The 13,377-nt window shown below is 43.3% G+C and overlaps 1 protein-coding gene across 2 annotated transcripts in view; it reads left to right on the forward strand.

The window, feature by feature from the left end:
• slc35f4 (solute carrier family 35 member F4) overlaps positions 1–13,377 on the forward strand; it is a 253,416-nt gene that overhangs the window by 45,014 nt on the left and 195,025 nt on the right. Inside the window, exon 2 of one of the 2 annotated variants that reach the window (XM_041215001.1) lies at positions 1,250–1,270. The exons of the other annotated variant lie outside the window; for it this stretch is intronic. Within the exon in view, the coding sequence (XP_041070935.1) occupies positions 1,250–1,270 (21 nt within the window). The remainder of the gene's footprint in view (positions 1–1,249; positions 1,271–13,377) is intronic. 2 annotated transcript variants of the gene reach the window in all.

Genomic DNA, 13,377 nt, shown 5'->3' on the forward strand with positions numbered 1-13,377 from the left:
TTGTTTTTGTTTTGGATTTCCAGCATCTGCAGTTTTTTGCTTTTATTTTTTTCCTTTTCCATGAGACTGCTAGTCATATGGTAAACAGCAGACTGAGTTTTCCAGTTCAGCAAGGCAATATTACTTGTTCCACAAACCAGAGGCCCATGTCACATGACTCCCACCTCTCCACTACCTTTGACAAAGTATGTGTATCCATTGTCTGGATTCCAACGACTGTCAAATGTCTTAGCCATTAGAGGTCTTTGTCTTCGTAAATGATCTATCTCCTTCTGGCCAGGCTGGGTTATTAAATGCAGATGGCCTTTGTATAGCTCTCTTTGAAGTTGGGCTGTACAGTCCACAGGGGGTGGTTAGTGGCTCCTCAGAGGTAATGAAGTGTGGGATTTTCTAAAACTGCCAAGTTTTGTTCCAGGGTCACAGGCAGATACAGTTTCAGCCATTTTAAGTGTCTTTGTTCAGTTTTTAAAATTTTAGAAATAGTGATGAACATATCTATGTATATTTAATAAAAATATACAGTGTGAGGTCTTAGCCCCCTCACACCAATATTTATTGACCATTGCTAATTGGCTGAGAGAAAATGTGGTGAGCTTCTTGAATGTTGTTGGAGCTGCAAAAATCCAGGCAAATGGAGAGTATGCCATCACATTCCTGACTTATACCTTACAGGCTTTGGGGAGTCAGGAGGTGAGTCACAGAATATCCAGCCTCCGACCTGCTCGTGCAGCTGCAGTATTTATGTGGCTGGTCCAGTTATGTTTCTGGTCAGTGATAATCCCACTCAGAATGCTGATGTTGGGGGGGGGGTCAACAATGGTAAAGCCATTATTGTTAAGGGGAATTGGTTGGGCTCTCTCTTGTTGAAGGTGGTCATTGCTGGCATGAAAACTAAAATGCTGTAAATATTCAGCAGATTGGGCAGCATCTGTGGAGAGTGATATGTTTCAAGTCGAGGATCTGACCTGGCAGTTGTGTGGCACAAATGTTACTTGCCACTTGTCAAGCCTGAATGCTGTCTAGGTCTTGCTGTATACAGGCCCGGGCGGCTTCAGTTTCTGAGGAATGGAACTGAACACTATGGGCAGAATTTTGTCCTTGGTGGGCATGCGGGCCCTACTGGCTTGGCGGTGGGCAGACAGCCAACCCCTGCTGCCGAAATGGGCCCGCCACCATTTTGAGTGGGCGGGCCAATTAAGGCCTGCCCAGCGGCCTGCCTGATGGGAAGCGCTATACGCTTCCTGTGCAGGGGGGGAGGGAATCCCCAGCTGTCAAGGTTCGCTCTTTCACGCCTGCGCACAAAAGTGTGCACTGCTCCCTGAGACTAAGTGCTGTCTCAGGGAGATTAATGACAGTGTACAAAACTTAAAAAATAGAAAAATAAAAATATAAATATTATTAACATGTCCCCCTCATGTGACAATGTCACACGAGATAGGGTATGTTAATAAATATTACATTACGTTTATTAAAGTTTTTAAAAACAGACATGAAACCTCATCCCACCAGTAGATGAGGTTTCATGTTTTATCAGAAGCCTGCTGGCCTTAATGTTGGACAGGTAGGGCCTTTAATTACTTTAATTACCCTGTCAATGGCTGTCCGCCCGCCTTCCTGAAAATTTAAAGGGACCGGGATGAGGTCAGGGGTTCCTCCCGATGTCATCCCGCGTCTTTTTCCCATCGGTGAGTAGGCCCTGCCCCCAAATCACCGACAGGAAAATTCTGGCCTATGCAATTATTAATGAACATCCCCATTTGTGACCTTACAGCATTGTGAAGGTCAATTATGAAGCAGCATGAAGCTGGTTGGGCCTTGACCACTGCCCTGAAGAATTGCTGTGTTCCAGGCTGAGATGAATGGCCTCCAACAACCACAACCTATTCCTTTGTATTAAATATGACTCCAACATGAAGAGTTTCCTCCTGATTCTGATTGACTTCAGTTTTACCAGGGCTCTGTGATGCCACACTTGGTCAAACGTTGCCTTGATGTCAAAGGCAATCACACTTACCCTTTGGAATTCACCTCCTTTTTCCATGTTTGGACCAAGGTCCAGAGCCAAGTGATTCTGACAGAACCGAAACTGAGCAGCAGTGAGCGGGTTATTGGTGAATAAGTAGAGCTTGAAAGCATTGTTGATGACACTTTCCATCACTTTATTGATGATTGAGAGTGGGCTGATGGTCAGCACTTGGCTGGACTGGATTTATTCTGCTTTTTGTGTGCAGGTTGTACCTGGGCAATTTTCTGCTTTGTTGCGTAGATACCAGTGTTATGTACTGGAACAGCTTGGTTAAGGGCGCAGTTAGTTCTAATGTATAAGTCTTTGTCACTAAAGTTGGGATGGTGTTAAGGCCCACAACCTTTGCTGTATCCAATGCGCTCAATCATTGCCTGATATCACAATAAGTGAACAGATTTGACTGAAGACAGGAATCTGATGTTGGGAGCCTCAGCAAAAGGTCCAGATGGATCATTCACTGGGCACTTCTGCATGAAGGTGGTTGCGACTGTGTCAGTCTTTTTTACGCTCACATGCTGGACAGTATCATTGTTGAAGATGGGGATTTTCATGGAGCCATCTCCTTCCATTAACTGCTTACATGAAGTATAAAACAGTAAGCTAGTGAAACCTGTAGCAGGATCTCCAGTGGAAGCCCTAATTGACATATTTATGCAGTAGAATGAGACTATTTTTGATTCTTGTGGTTAGTTTCATTTTACTTCAAAATCCTGGCTAAGAATTACTGGACCCAAGGTCACCTCCAAATGGTAAGGAAGAAGTTGCTGGCTTCCACCCAGCTTCTCCAGCTGTGGAGGATTATAATTACATACTGGCATTGACATGTAATAACTGCAGCATCAGATTGTTCAGGATGGAAACGGATTTACTCAAAAGAGTATCAGATTGTTCAGTTGGCCATACCAAGGTAAACTAAATATCTTAGAGACAAATAAGAACATTGCCAAGCAATTATCCTTCTAAATGATCTGGCCAGGTTAGACTCCCACACTTCACCATATAGAAAGTAAAAAAAAAAAGAATAATTTAAAGTAACAGCTTGAAACAAAATACACCAGTTGCACTGTGCAGGGGATCTTTATTATGATGCCAGGTATGAAGAGAAAGTAGTAAATCTGAAGTTGCCTGTAAACATTGCCTCTTTCAATGTTAACTCTTTATTCTGAAGAACTCATTTTTCTCAGAGTGGGGAAATGGTACAAAGGCTCTTAGAGCTGGAGACTTTTATTATAGACTTTCAGATCTAGAGAACCTATAAAGACCTGGAAAGGACCATACAGTCCATTTGTCCAGTCTGAAAATCTTTAATTGGCGTTACAGAATTCATGGTATACATCACTACAGAATTATTTCTTCAGGGCACCAACTATGGTAATTCAGAGGTTTTTTTTAAAGGTTCAGATAATTTATGGCATAACATTATCAAGCTAACGTTAATGCACATATTGCAATTATATTAATTTGAATAATTTCCCCTTTAACTCAATCTGTACTTCTCATTTTATGCAACTTGGAGACCATAATATCAAGAACAACATACTACAAAAATCCAAAACAGTTTGAACCATAAATTGTATGCTCGAATAAATCATTTTTCCATTACGGAAAGGGAAAGCAGAGCAATTGCTGTGGATCCTCTCATACATTTTCACAAACACCCTTGTAATTGTGAGTATAAGGGACATAAAACTGAAGAGTCGTTTTTAGAAAGTCTGGTATTGGCTCCCCTTATTCTTCTAAAGAAGAGTCTTGTACTCTCATTTAGCACTTCAATCAGATGTTAATGGGAAAGAGATTTTAGAAAATGCATTATATTGTCTCTTAAAGGCAGATTACACAAAAACACTCACTCACATTGCCTTGTGTGGACTTAATTTGGTGATGTTCTGCCAGAAGTGGACACTTTCCATTTGGATAATTCTTCACTGTGCAACAACTAATCATTGATATTACATATGTATACTTCTGAGAAACCATTCTAGGACAGTGTAATCAAGTGCTACATGTCAGGGCATCTTTACAGGATCTATTATTGGGTATCTCATTAGCCAAAACAACTTGCCATTGCACTGGTCTCAGGGAGTACCAGTGTTGGCCGGCGAGTTCATAAAAGTAGGCCATGGGGAGGAGGCAACTGTGGGAATTGGTCGACAGTGACCCAGAAATGTAGTGTGGAGCTGAAAGGAGCAGTCCAGCTCCTTCCCATTCTATGATAAGGTAAGTTCAAATAAACAGACTCACCTTACTGGATATTTTAAGGACCCACTGGTTTGGCTACCAACTGTCAGAAGATACTGACCACAGCATGTACAACCTGGTCGCCATGAAGGAACCTATAGCAATATGGCAGTGGCACACTTCCAGAGTGTATTGAAGGTGTCTAAGCCTGCCATTTTGAACAATTGGGTATGTGTTTTCTATCTGTAAAACAGGGGTGACGTAATAATTTCTAGGCTGTATGGTTTCAGTTTATCTAAACAAATGTCTTGTTGAGCATACATGATCAGAGATACAATGACACTTTATGCCACTGTCTTATAAATACAGTTAAGATTTTTTATACTTCCAAAAGTACTTTAAAAAATTTGTGGTACAGTAGATGCTTTATACCATAGCTACAATCTACTGTTGTAGTTAGAGGAGTTTGAACTGAGAATGTAAAGAGAGCTTTTCTTGGTTTTCCCAAGGAGTGATTTTATTCCATTGTGTCAGAACTAGTGTGATGGCACCCTTTTAATTGGTAACAAACTACTGAATATATCTTCAGATCGGCCAATTAACTGTATGAAGTGTAGATGTTAACATTGTATGCAGCACATACAATGGCTCAAAGGTGCCACATCAGAGGACATGTAACTAGAAAATTATCCTAAATTATCCCATCTGTTCATGACAGCAGGTGAGTGGTCACAAATCCTACTTCAGGAATTATAGAAAATTGAGTTTTGTTCACACTTACGTTGTGACAGCCTTGTGGAATTTTAGCCATTTTTATTATATTTATGAATGGGGGGCGCTTTTTAGAGTTTATAGTGTGGGACTCGTAAAAATTATTCCACTTGGTTTCGAATGCAACTCGAAGACTGGCCAGTCTTATTTCTTTATTGTCACAGGCTGTTTGGATGCCAACAACTGATGTTTTTATTTTTTAACAATAGAAAAATATTGCAAAAGGGGAAGCTGCAGGAGATCTTTACTAAGCAGTAATATTCACTGACAAATTCTAGAAATAAAAATGTAATTTTTTCAGATTTAGCATAAAATTCTACATTGTAAAAAAACATTTATTTATTATTTATACATTAAGCTCAGCCTATTGTAAAACGAAGTCTCTGGAATTCGTTTCAGTTACTCAGTGAAATATTTAAAGATAATGATCATTGTGTTCAATAGCCCATTACACAAGAAAAACTATTACATATTAAGTTGCAAAAATCACAATTTTTGTGTTTAATGATGTTTGGACAATAATCAGCCTTCTGAGCTGTTGACTTTTCTTGTGCCTATCTGTGCTGACTGGCTGGTTCCATTTACTTTCCAATTTTAAAGTGAGCTATATTGTTGGACTAATAGGACATACAAGTTCCAAGTGTGACTCATCCACTAACTGAATGCAAAGAACAAGAAAAAAGGAATTTGAAAATGTATTTTCTATATCCTATTGTCAATGCAGTTTGGCTGTTTTAAAGATTTGGTGTAAGTTATTTCATTATTCATTTACAGGATGTGGGGATTGCTGGCTAGGCCAACATTTATTGCCCATCCCTAACTGCCCTTTGAGAAGGTGGTTGCTGAGCTGCCTTCTTGAACTGCTGCAGTCCATGTGGTGTAGCTACAGCCACTGTGCTGTTAGGAAGGGAGCTCCAGGATTTTGACCCAGTGGCAGTGAAGGAATGGTGATATATTTCCAAGTCAGGATGGTGAGTGACTTGGAAGGAAACTTCCAGGTAATGGTGTTCCCATCTATTTGCTGCCCTTGTCCTTCTGGATGATAGTGATCGTGGGTTTGAAAGGTGCTGCCTAAGGGGGGTTCCTGCAGTGCATCTTGTAAATGGCACACGCTGCTGCCCCTATACATCAGTGGTGGAGGGAGTGAATGTTTGTGGATGGCATGCCAATCAAGTGGGCTGCTTTGCCCTAGATGGTCGCAAGCTTCTTGAGTGTTGTTGAACCTGCATTCATCCAGGCAAGTGGAGAGTATTCCATCACACTTCTGACTTCTGGCTTGGAGATGGTGGACAGGCTTTGGGGAGTCAGGTGGTGAGTTACTTGCCACAGGATTTCTAGCTTCTGATCTGCTCTTGTAGCCACAGTATTTATCTGGCTACTCCAGTTCAGTTTTGGTCAATGGTAACTCCCAGGATGTTGATGGTGGAAGTTTCAGCAATGGTAATGTCATTGAATGTCAAGGGGCGATAGTTAGATTCTCTCTTGGAGATGGTCATTGCCTGGCACTTGTGTGGCACGAATGTTACTTGCCACTTGTCAGCCCAAGCCTGGATACTGTCCAGGTCTTGCTGCATTTGGACATGGACTGCTTCTGTATCTGAGGAGTCACAAATGGTGCTGAACATTGTGCAATCATCAGTGAACATCCCCACTTCTGACTTTATAATGGAAAGGCCATTGATGAAGCAGCTGAAGATGGTTGGGCTGAGGATACTATCCTGAGAAACTCCTTCAGTGATGTCCTGGAACTGAGATAATTGACCTCCAACAACCACAACAATCTTCTTTTGTGCTAGGCATGACTCCAACCAGCGGAGAGTTTTCCCCTGATTCCTACTGACTCCAGCTTTTTAGGGTTCCTTGATGCCACACTCTGTCAAATGCTGCCTTGATGTCAAGGGCAGCCACTCCCATCTCACCTCTGGAGTTCAGCTCTTTTTTTCATGTTTGAACCAAAGCTATAATGAGGTCAGGAGCTGAGTACCCTGGCGGAACCCAAACTAAGCATCAGTGAGCAGTTTATTTCTAATCAAATGCTGCTTGCTAGTATTGTTGATGATCCCTTCCATCACTTTACTGATGATTGAAAGTACACTGATGGGGTAGTAATTGGTCAGGTTGAATTTGTCCTGCTTTCTGTGGATGGGACATACCTGGGCAATTTTCCACATTGCAGGTAGATGCCGGTGTTGGAACAGCTTGGCAATAGGCACGGCAAGTTCTGGGGCACAAGTCTTCAGTACTATTGCTGGAATATTGTCAGGTCCCATAGTCTTTGCACTATCCAGTGCCTTCAGCCGTGTCTTGATATCGTGTAGAGTGAATCGAATTGGCTGAAGACTGGCATCTGTGATGCTGGGGACCTCTGGAGGAGGCCAGGATGGATCATCTCCTCCGCACTCCTGGCTGAAGATTGTTGTAAATGCTTCAGCCTTATCTTTTGCACTGATGTTCTGATCTCCCATGCCATTGAGGATGGGGATATTTGTGAAGCCGTTTGTGAGTTGTTAAATTGTCCACCACCATTCACAAATTATTTTGTGTAGATTGCTGTAATCAATCACTCTGTGATTACTTGCAATAGGCAAGACAGACATCCCATTTTTGGACTCGTCCCCCCCAATTCCACATCTTTGTAGCTTCACCAGGTTGACACCTCATCTTTAGGTACGCCAGGTGCTGCTCCTGGCATACCATCCTGCACTCTTCATTGAACCAAGGTTCAATGTGAAGATGGGACTTTGTCTCCACAAGGACTGGGTGGTGGTCACTCGTACCGATGCTGTCGTGGACAGATGCATCTGCGGAGGATGTGACAATGCCCGTTTGCAAATCCAGGAACTCAGTGAACTTTGTAATAGAAACATCTCCAAGAAATTACTTTACCTGCAATTAGTGTGCCTGGCCCTTTAAATAAGACAGGGCCCATCTTGTAGCTTCACACCTTTTGCTTTTGAGTGGACAACAAATTTGTTGCCTGCATTGCCCAAATTTGAGGTCCTGGTGTCGCATCAGCCACTTGGGTTGTGTGGCATCAGGTTAGTTCTAAATCAACATCTTCTGGTGGATGCAGGGTGCCCAGCTGCATGTGCCCTTATCACAGAATCACACAGTGCAGAAGCGGCCCTTTGGCCCATCGAATCTGCACTGACACATGAGAAACAGAATGCTGTGCAAGAAACAGTAGACAGCACAGGCCATGCATGTAAAACAGCACAAGGCCTCCATAGTGCAACACGAGATAATTTGCCATCCATAAGATCTTCAAGCAGACAGTCAAACATAAACTTCAAGTAACAGCAAATCACAGCAGGTCTCATTTTATATGGGTGAGCTTATTCATTAGGTAAACAGGTGGGAACATTTTCTTTACATATTGAAGTGAGGCTAACTTTTATTAAATTACTACTAAGATTCTTGCACCCTCACAGGACAACAAAAAGGACAAATTTCTAAGATCACTGTTTTTGCTGTTTCGTAAACTGGGCACTTGATTCGGGGAGAGGGACTTCTGGGTTTAATGAGCCAAAGCACATCATTGTTGACTTTCTTGTGATTACAAGATAAGGAAAATGTAGGATAAATATAGCTTAAGGAGCTTTAGAATGGTGTAAAGGTAACCAAGGGTAGAATTTTTCATGCCCATTGGTGTCGGGCGCCATGGCAGGCGTGAGCAAACAATATGGCAGGATGGCCAAAAATCGGATTCACAATGTGGTGAAGCCAGTTTGTGATCGCCCACTCTGCCCGACAATGGTGGGCAGCCTCTCCCACCATTGGAGCTTCATTTTAATATATCTGCATATCATTATAAGCCCTACTTGCCAGAATCATTCCCCCATGTGAAATTTACCACCCACATTAGTGGGAAAACATGATTCTACCCTACATTTATGTGCACATATCCTGGAAATCTGGAGCTTTGGAAAGGGCTGTTTTTAGTACTGTTGCTTCCTTGGTAAATGTATGTAAAATCAGAACACAAAAGATAAGTTACTATCAGCAACTTAGCTTTACGAGCAAATTAATGGGAACATGAATTTAAACTCTGGACAGTGTGGACAAAATATTCTGCATTTTTATCAGCTGTTTTGGAAGTCATTCCAATGTTTCCTGCCCCCGTCCACTATTTCAGTGATTTGCTGCCAGAAATGATGGCAGACACTGATATACAGACTGATTCTGAGCAATGATGGGTATATAGTATCCGTCAAAGTTCCTGTTATTATTAGCTTAGCAAAGCTGAAGGCCAGGAAGGTCCTCGTAATCCAATCATCCAGTTTTGCTCACACAATGGAAAAGATGTGGAATTGGGGGGACGAGTCCAAAAATGGGATGGCTGTCTTGCCTATTGCAAGTAATCACAGAGTGATTGATTACAGCAATTTACACAAAATAATTTTTAAAAATCTATTTTTAAATTTATATTTATTTAAATCAGAGCAAAAAAGGAGAAGTTGTTCCTGCTCGTAAAAGGATCAAGAATGAGAGGGTGCAGATTTAAAGTGATATGCAAAAGAAACAATTGTGACGTGAGAAAAACATTTTCACACAAGTGGTTTGGGTCTGGAATGCACTACCTGGAAGTGTGGTGGAGGCAGGTTCAAGAAAGCATTAGATGATTATTTGCATAGAAACAATGCACAGGGATACGGGGGAAAAGGCAGGGCAATGGCACTAGGTCATAATGCTCATTTGGAGAGCCAGTGCAGACATGATGGGCCGAATTGCCTCCTTTTGTGTTGTTAAAATTCTGTGATTCTGTGATCTATATATTTTTTCCTTTAGTTAGCATTGGTAGTGATTTCCATCTGCACCACCTGAGGTAGGTGCCGTGCTAAAATATCACTGGGAACCTGCCACTGATATTTCAATGAATCTGACTTCAGATGATTGACCAAGATCTGCTATTGGTAGCTGGACTATGTCATGAAACTATCATAATTGTCATAATATTATTGTGGTTTATTCTAAAGTAGGTTTATGAGTGTGAGTGTGTATGGTTCTGTCTGTGTGATTTAATTGAATTGCAGTCAGATGGACTGCAATGTTGAAATTATCAAGTTAGGTGTAAAAGGCATTTGAAATGCTAATGAGTAAACATGGCTGAGGGCAGTATGTAGGGTGTGAAGTAAATTTGCATTTTTAGGTAAGTGAAGGAGCTGGTGAGGTTTCAAAGGATGATAGGATGTTTACAACTAATAAGATAAGTAAGGCCAAGCAGTATGTTTATTTTTCCCAAAGGTACTGACCAGATTGGCAGCATGAAAGATTTTTATATTATGGGAAAGGTAAATTTCCAAAGACATATAGGACAAAGGAATTTACAGATTAAAGAGAGAGAAACATATATAAAGAAGGATAAAAGGCTATGTTGGGGGGCATATAAGATCTAAAAGGACCATGTAGAATAGCCTTGGGAGAAAAGCCTCCAGCCACTTGTGCAGATGCCTGCAGAGGTCCAGTAACCAAAATTGGAGAAAAGCCTTAGTAATTCCACTGTCGTGTGAGTGCTGTGGTAAACTAGCTGGATTGCCTGTCTAAACTTAAAATCTATTTTTGACTGTTGCCTTAAAGAGAGTGCGTAGTTAGGAGTCAGGTTAATTAGGAATTTTTGGATTTGTTATAGTATTAAGTAACTGCAATTCTATGTGTGTACTTGAAATATTTTCTTTTGTTAATAAATGTTTTAATTTAATTTTTAAATTCTCAAAGCATTAGTGGGCTCATTATTTCTAAATTCAGTGAGCAAATCTTCCTGTAATAAATGTAAATTGCAAAACCGTTGTGTAGCGTGGCCAAGATTCCCTTGTGCATTTAGTCCACCCGGCACACATCATCTGCAGCAGGTGGCATACATGATCGCCCGGTCCCTAGACATGCGCAGTCTTTGGTGACATTAATGTTCAGTCATCTGCAGGAATGACAGGCGCCATCTGTAGACACTGGGGGCTGTATCTGCCAGTTAGTGAGCAGGGTTGGGGCCCGCTCGCCAACGTGTAAAGTGACGCGGGGTGATGTCGGGCGGGCATCCTGATGTCATCCCATGTCATTCACATTTTCAGGTCGGCGGGCGCGCAGCCAACCTGTCAACGGACTATTAAGACCATTAAAAAAGTAATTGACCTCATTAACGGACCTGCCCGTCCAACCTTAACATTGGCGGGCAGGCTGGGAGTCCTGGCGGGCTTCTGAAAAAGCATGAAACCTCATCCACGGGCGGGATGAGGTTTCACGAGGGATTTAAAAAATAAAAGTTATGGACATGTCCCAACTCATGTGACACCATCACATGAGGGGACATGGCAGCGAAATTTTTGTCTCATTTTTACTTACTGTTTCAATTCTGAGCTGATCTCCCGGAGGCAGCACTTTGCCTCAGGGAGATCTGTGCGCTCTTTTGCATGTGTGAAATGACGCAGTCCCGGCTGAGGGAATCGCACCCCCCTGCCGTCCACCCAGGTAGCGCATAGCGCTTCCTGGCGGACGTCACACTGGGCGGGCCTTAATTGGCCCACCCACGTAAAATGGCGACACGCCTGGATCAGGAACATGCCCGCCCGCGCCCGCACCCGCACATCCCCCCTGACGGGGGGAAAATGTTGCCCTGGGGTCTAGCGAGGTGCCCATGAGTGATGGTTTGTGTAGATCTTCAACTGTGTGAGCAGCAGGCCCTGCCGTCTTTTCAATCTTGAGGGATGTGCTCCTCCCTTTGCCAAGCCAGGTGCCTCTGCCACTGTCTTCTCTTTCTCTAGTCTCTGTAAGCCATGAGGCATTCTGCCGCATCACCAGGCTTCATGCTGCTGATGTTCTCCTCCTGCAGGATGAAAGACAGAGATGTGTGGATTAACATGGGTGTACTAAGAACCTCTCTTGATTAAGTCTGAAGGCCCTTTCACGCATGCAGAAGAGTGCTAGCCACCACTTAGATGGCCTGTGTATAGTGTGCTCATTGGCTGTCCAAAACCCCACCAACTTCCACTTGACCGATTGGTGGCAGCTTTGGCCACTGAACTTCATGCTGTGCCCTCAGCTCAGGCACAGTCATTCTTCTAACCTGCACTGCAAGGCTGCACTTTCATGCTTCTGTATTGCTTGAATGGGCAGAAAATCTTCAGAGGCCTGACTCCAAGCATGTCAATGGAGCTGCTGCTGAACAGCTGCCGAAGAATGCTCATTTTTAATAAGCTTTTCCAAGTGTGTGGCCTCTTCCCTCACATCCCCCTCCCCCCTTCCTCTGGCACGTGCTTGAGTATTTCCTTCAGTCTGTCTGTGCTGCTTTGCCCCCACCCCCACCCCTGGCTTGACCTGCATTGGAGCCTTGTCCCAGCACCTCACTGAAAGCCAGCTGGGAAAAAGTGACTTGCCTGTGCCTTCCACGAATGTGCAGCATCTCTTCCTTGATTACCCATGGGCGATGCTGACGAGCCCTGTGCAAGTTTGTGTGCACTCACCTCCAAGCTCCCTCAAAATTCAGGTTGCCTGGTGCATGCCTTCTGGAGGCAGTGTTGAAACAAGCTGTTCTGAAGTCACACTGACCTGGGTGGTAAAATTTGATGTGGGGGAATGATTCCAAAGAGCAGGGCGTATAATTGGATGCATGGAAGCGGCTTATGCAGGGAGACCTTGGACCCCTAATGAGGAATAAGAGGAGCACCAATGCCACCAGCAGTAGCTGGAGCAGCAGCAGCAGGAACAGCTGAATCCTCCTCGAATAGGGGAGATGAATACGGAATTCCACTTGCAGGAAGCAGTAGCCCAACAGAGGGTGTTCAGGTCGAAGATAAGCTTCCTGAACCTGAATGAGCATCAGTGCCTCAAGAGGCTCAGACTATTCCTTCACATGGCTGCTGACATTTGCTACCTCGTGGAAGGATACCTCCTGCCAAATAAATGTGGTAGGCACACATTGCCAGTGGTGGTCAAGGTCATCAGACCCCTGAATTTCTTCACCTCTGGCTCCTTCTGAGGATCTACTAGTGATATTTTTAGAATCTCACAATCTGCCATCCACAAGTGCATCTCCAAGGTGATGGAGGCCATGGTTAACCAGGGCTGTCACTTAGATCCGCTTTGCTACTGTTGAGGCCAGTCAGAATGAGAGGGCTTTTGGATTTGCTGCTCTCGCTGGATTCCCATGGGTCCAAGGAGTCGCCTCTTGCATTTGTGGTGATCAAGGTGACGCTACAGATCAGCAGTATTCATCAATCAAAATGGATTCCACTCCATTAATGTTCAGCTCGTCCACAACTGCCAAAAGGTTATAATACAGGTGTGTACATGATGCCCAGGGCACTGCCATGATGCTTTCATCTGGTCCCAGTCAAATCTCCCACAAATATACACACTTCAAAACAGAATCATTAGATGGCTGCTTGGAGACAAGGCCTACCCTCTAAGGA

The sequence above is a fragment of the Carcharodon carcharias genome, chromosome 20 (genome assembly GCF_017639515.1).
Source record: "Carcharodon carcharias isolate sCarCar2 chromosome 20, sCarCar2.pri, whole genome shotgun sequence".
Classification (NCBI taxonomy): domain Eukaryota; kingdom Metazoa; phylum Chordata; class Chondrichthyes; order Lamniformes; family Lamnidae; genus Carcharodon; species Carcharodon carcharias.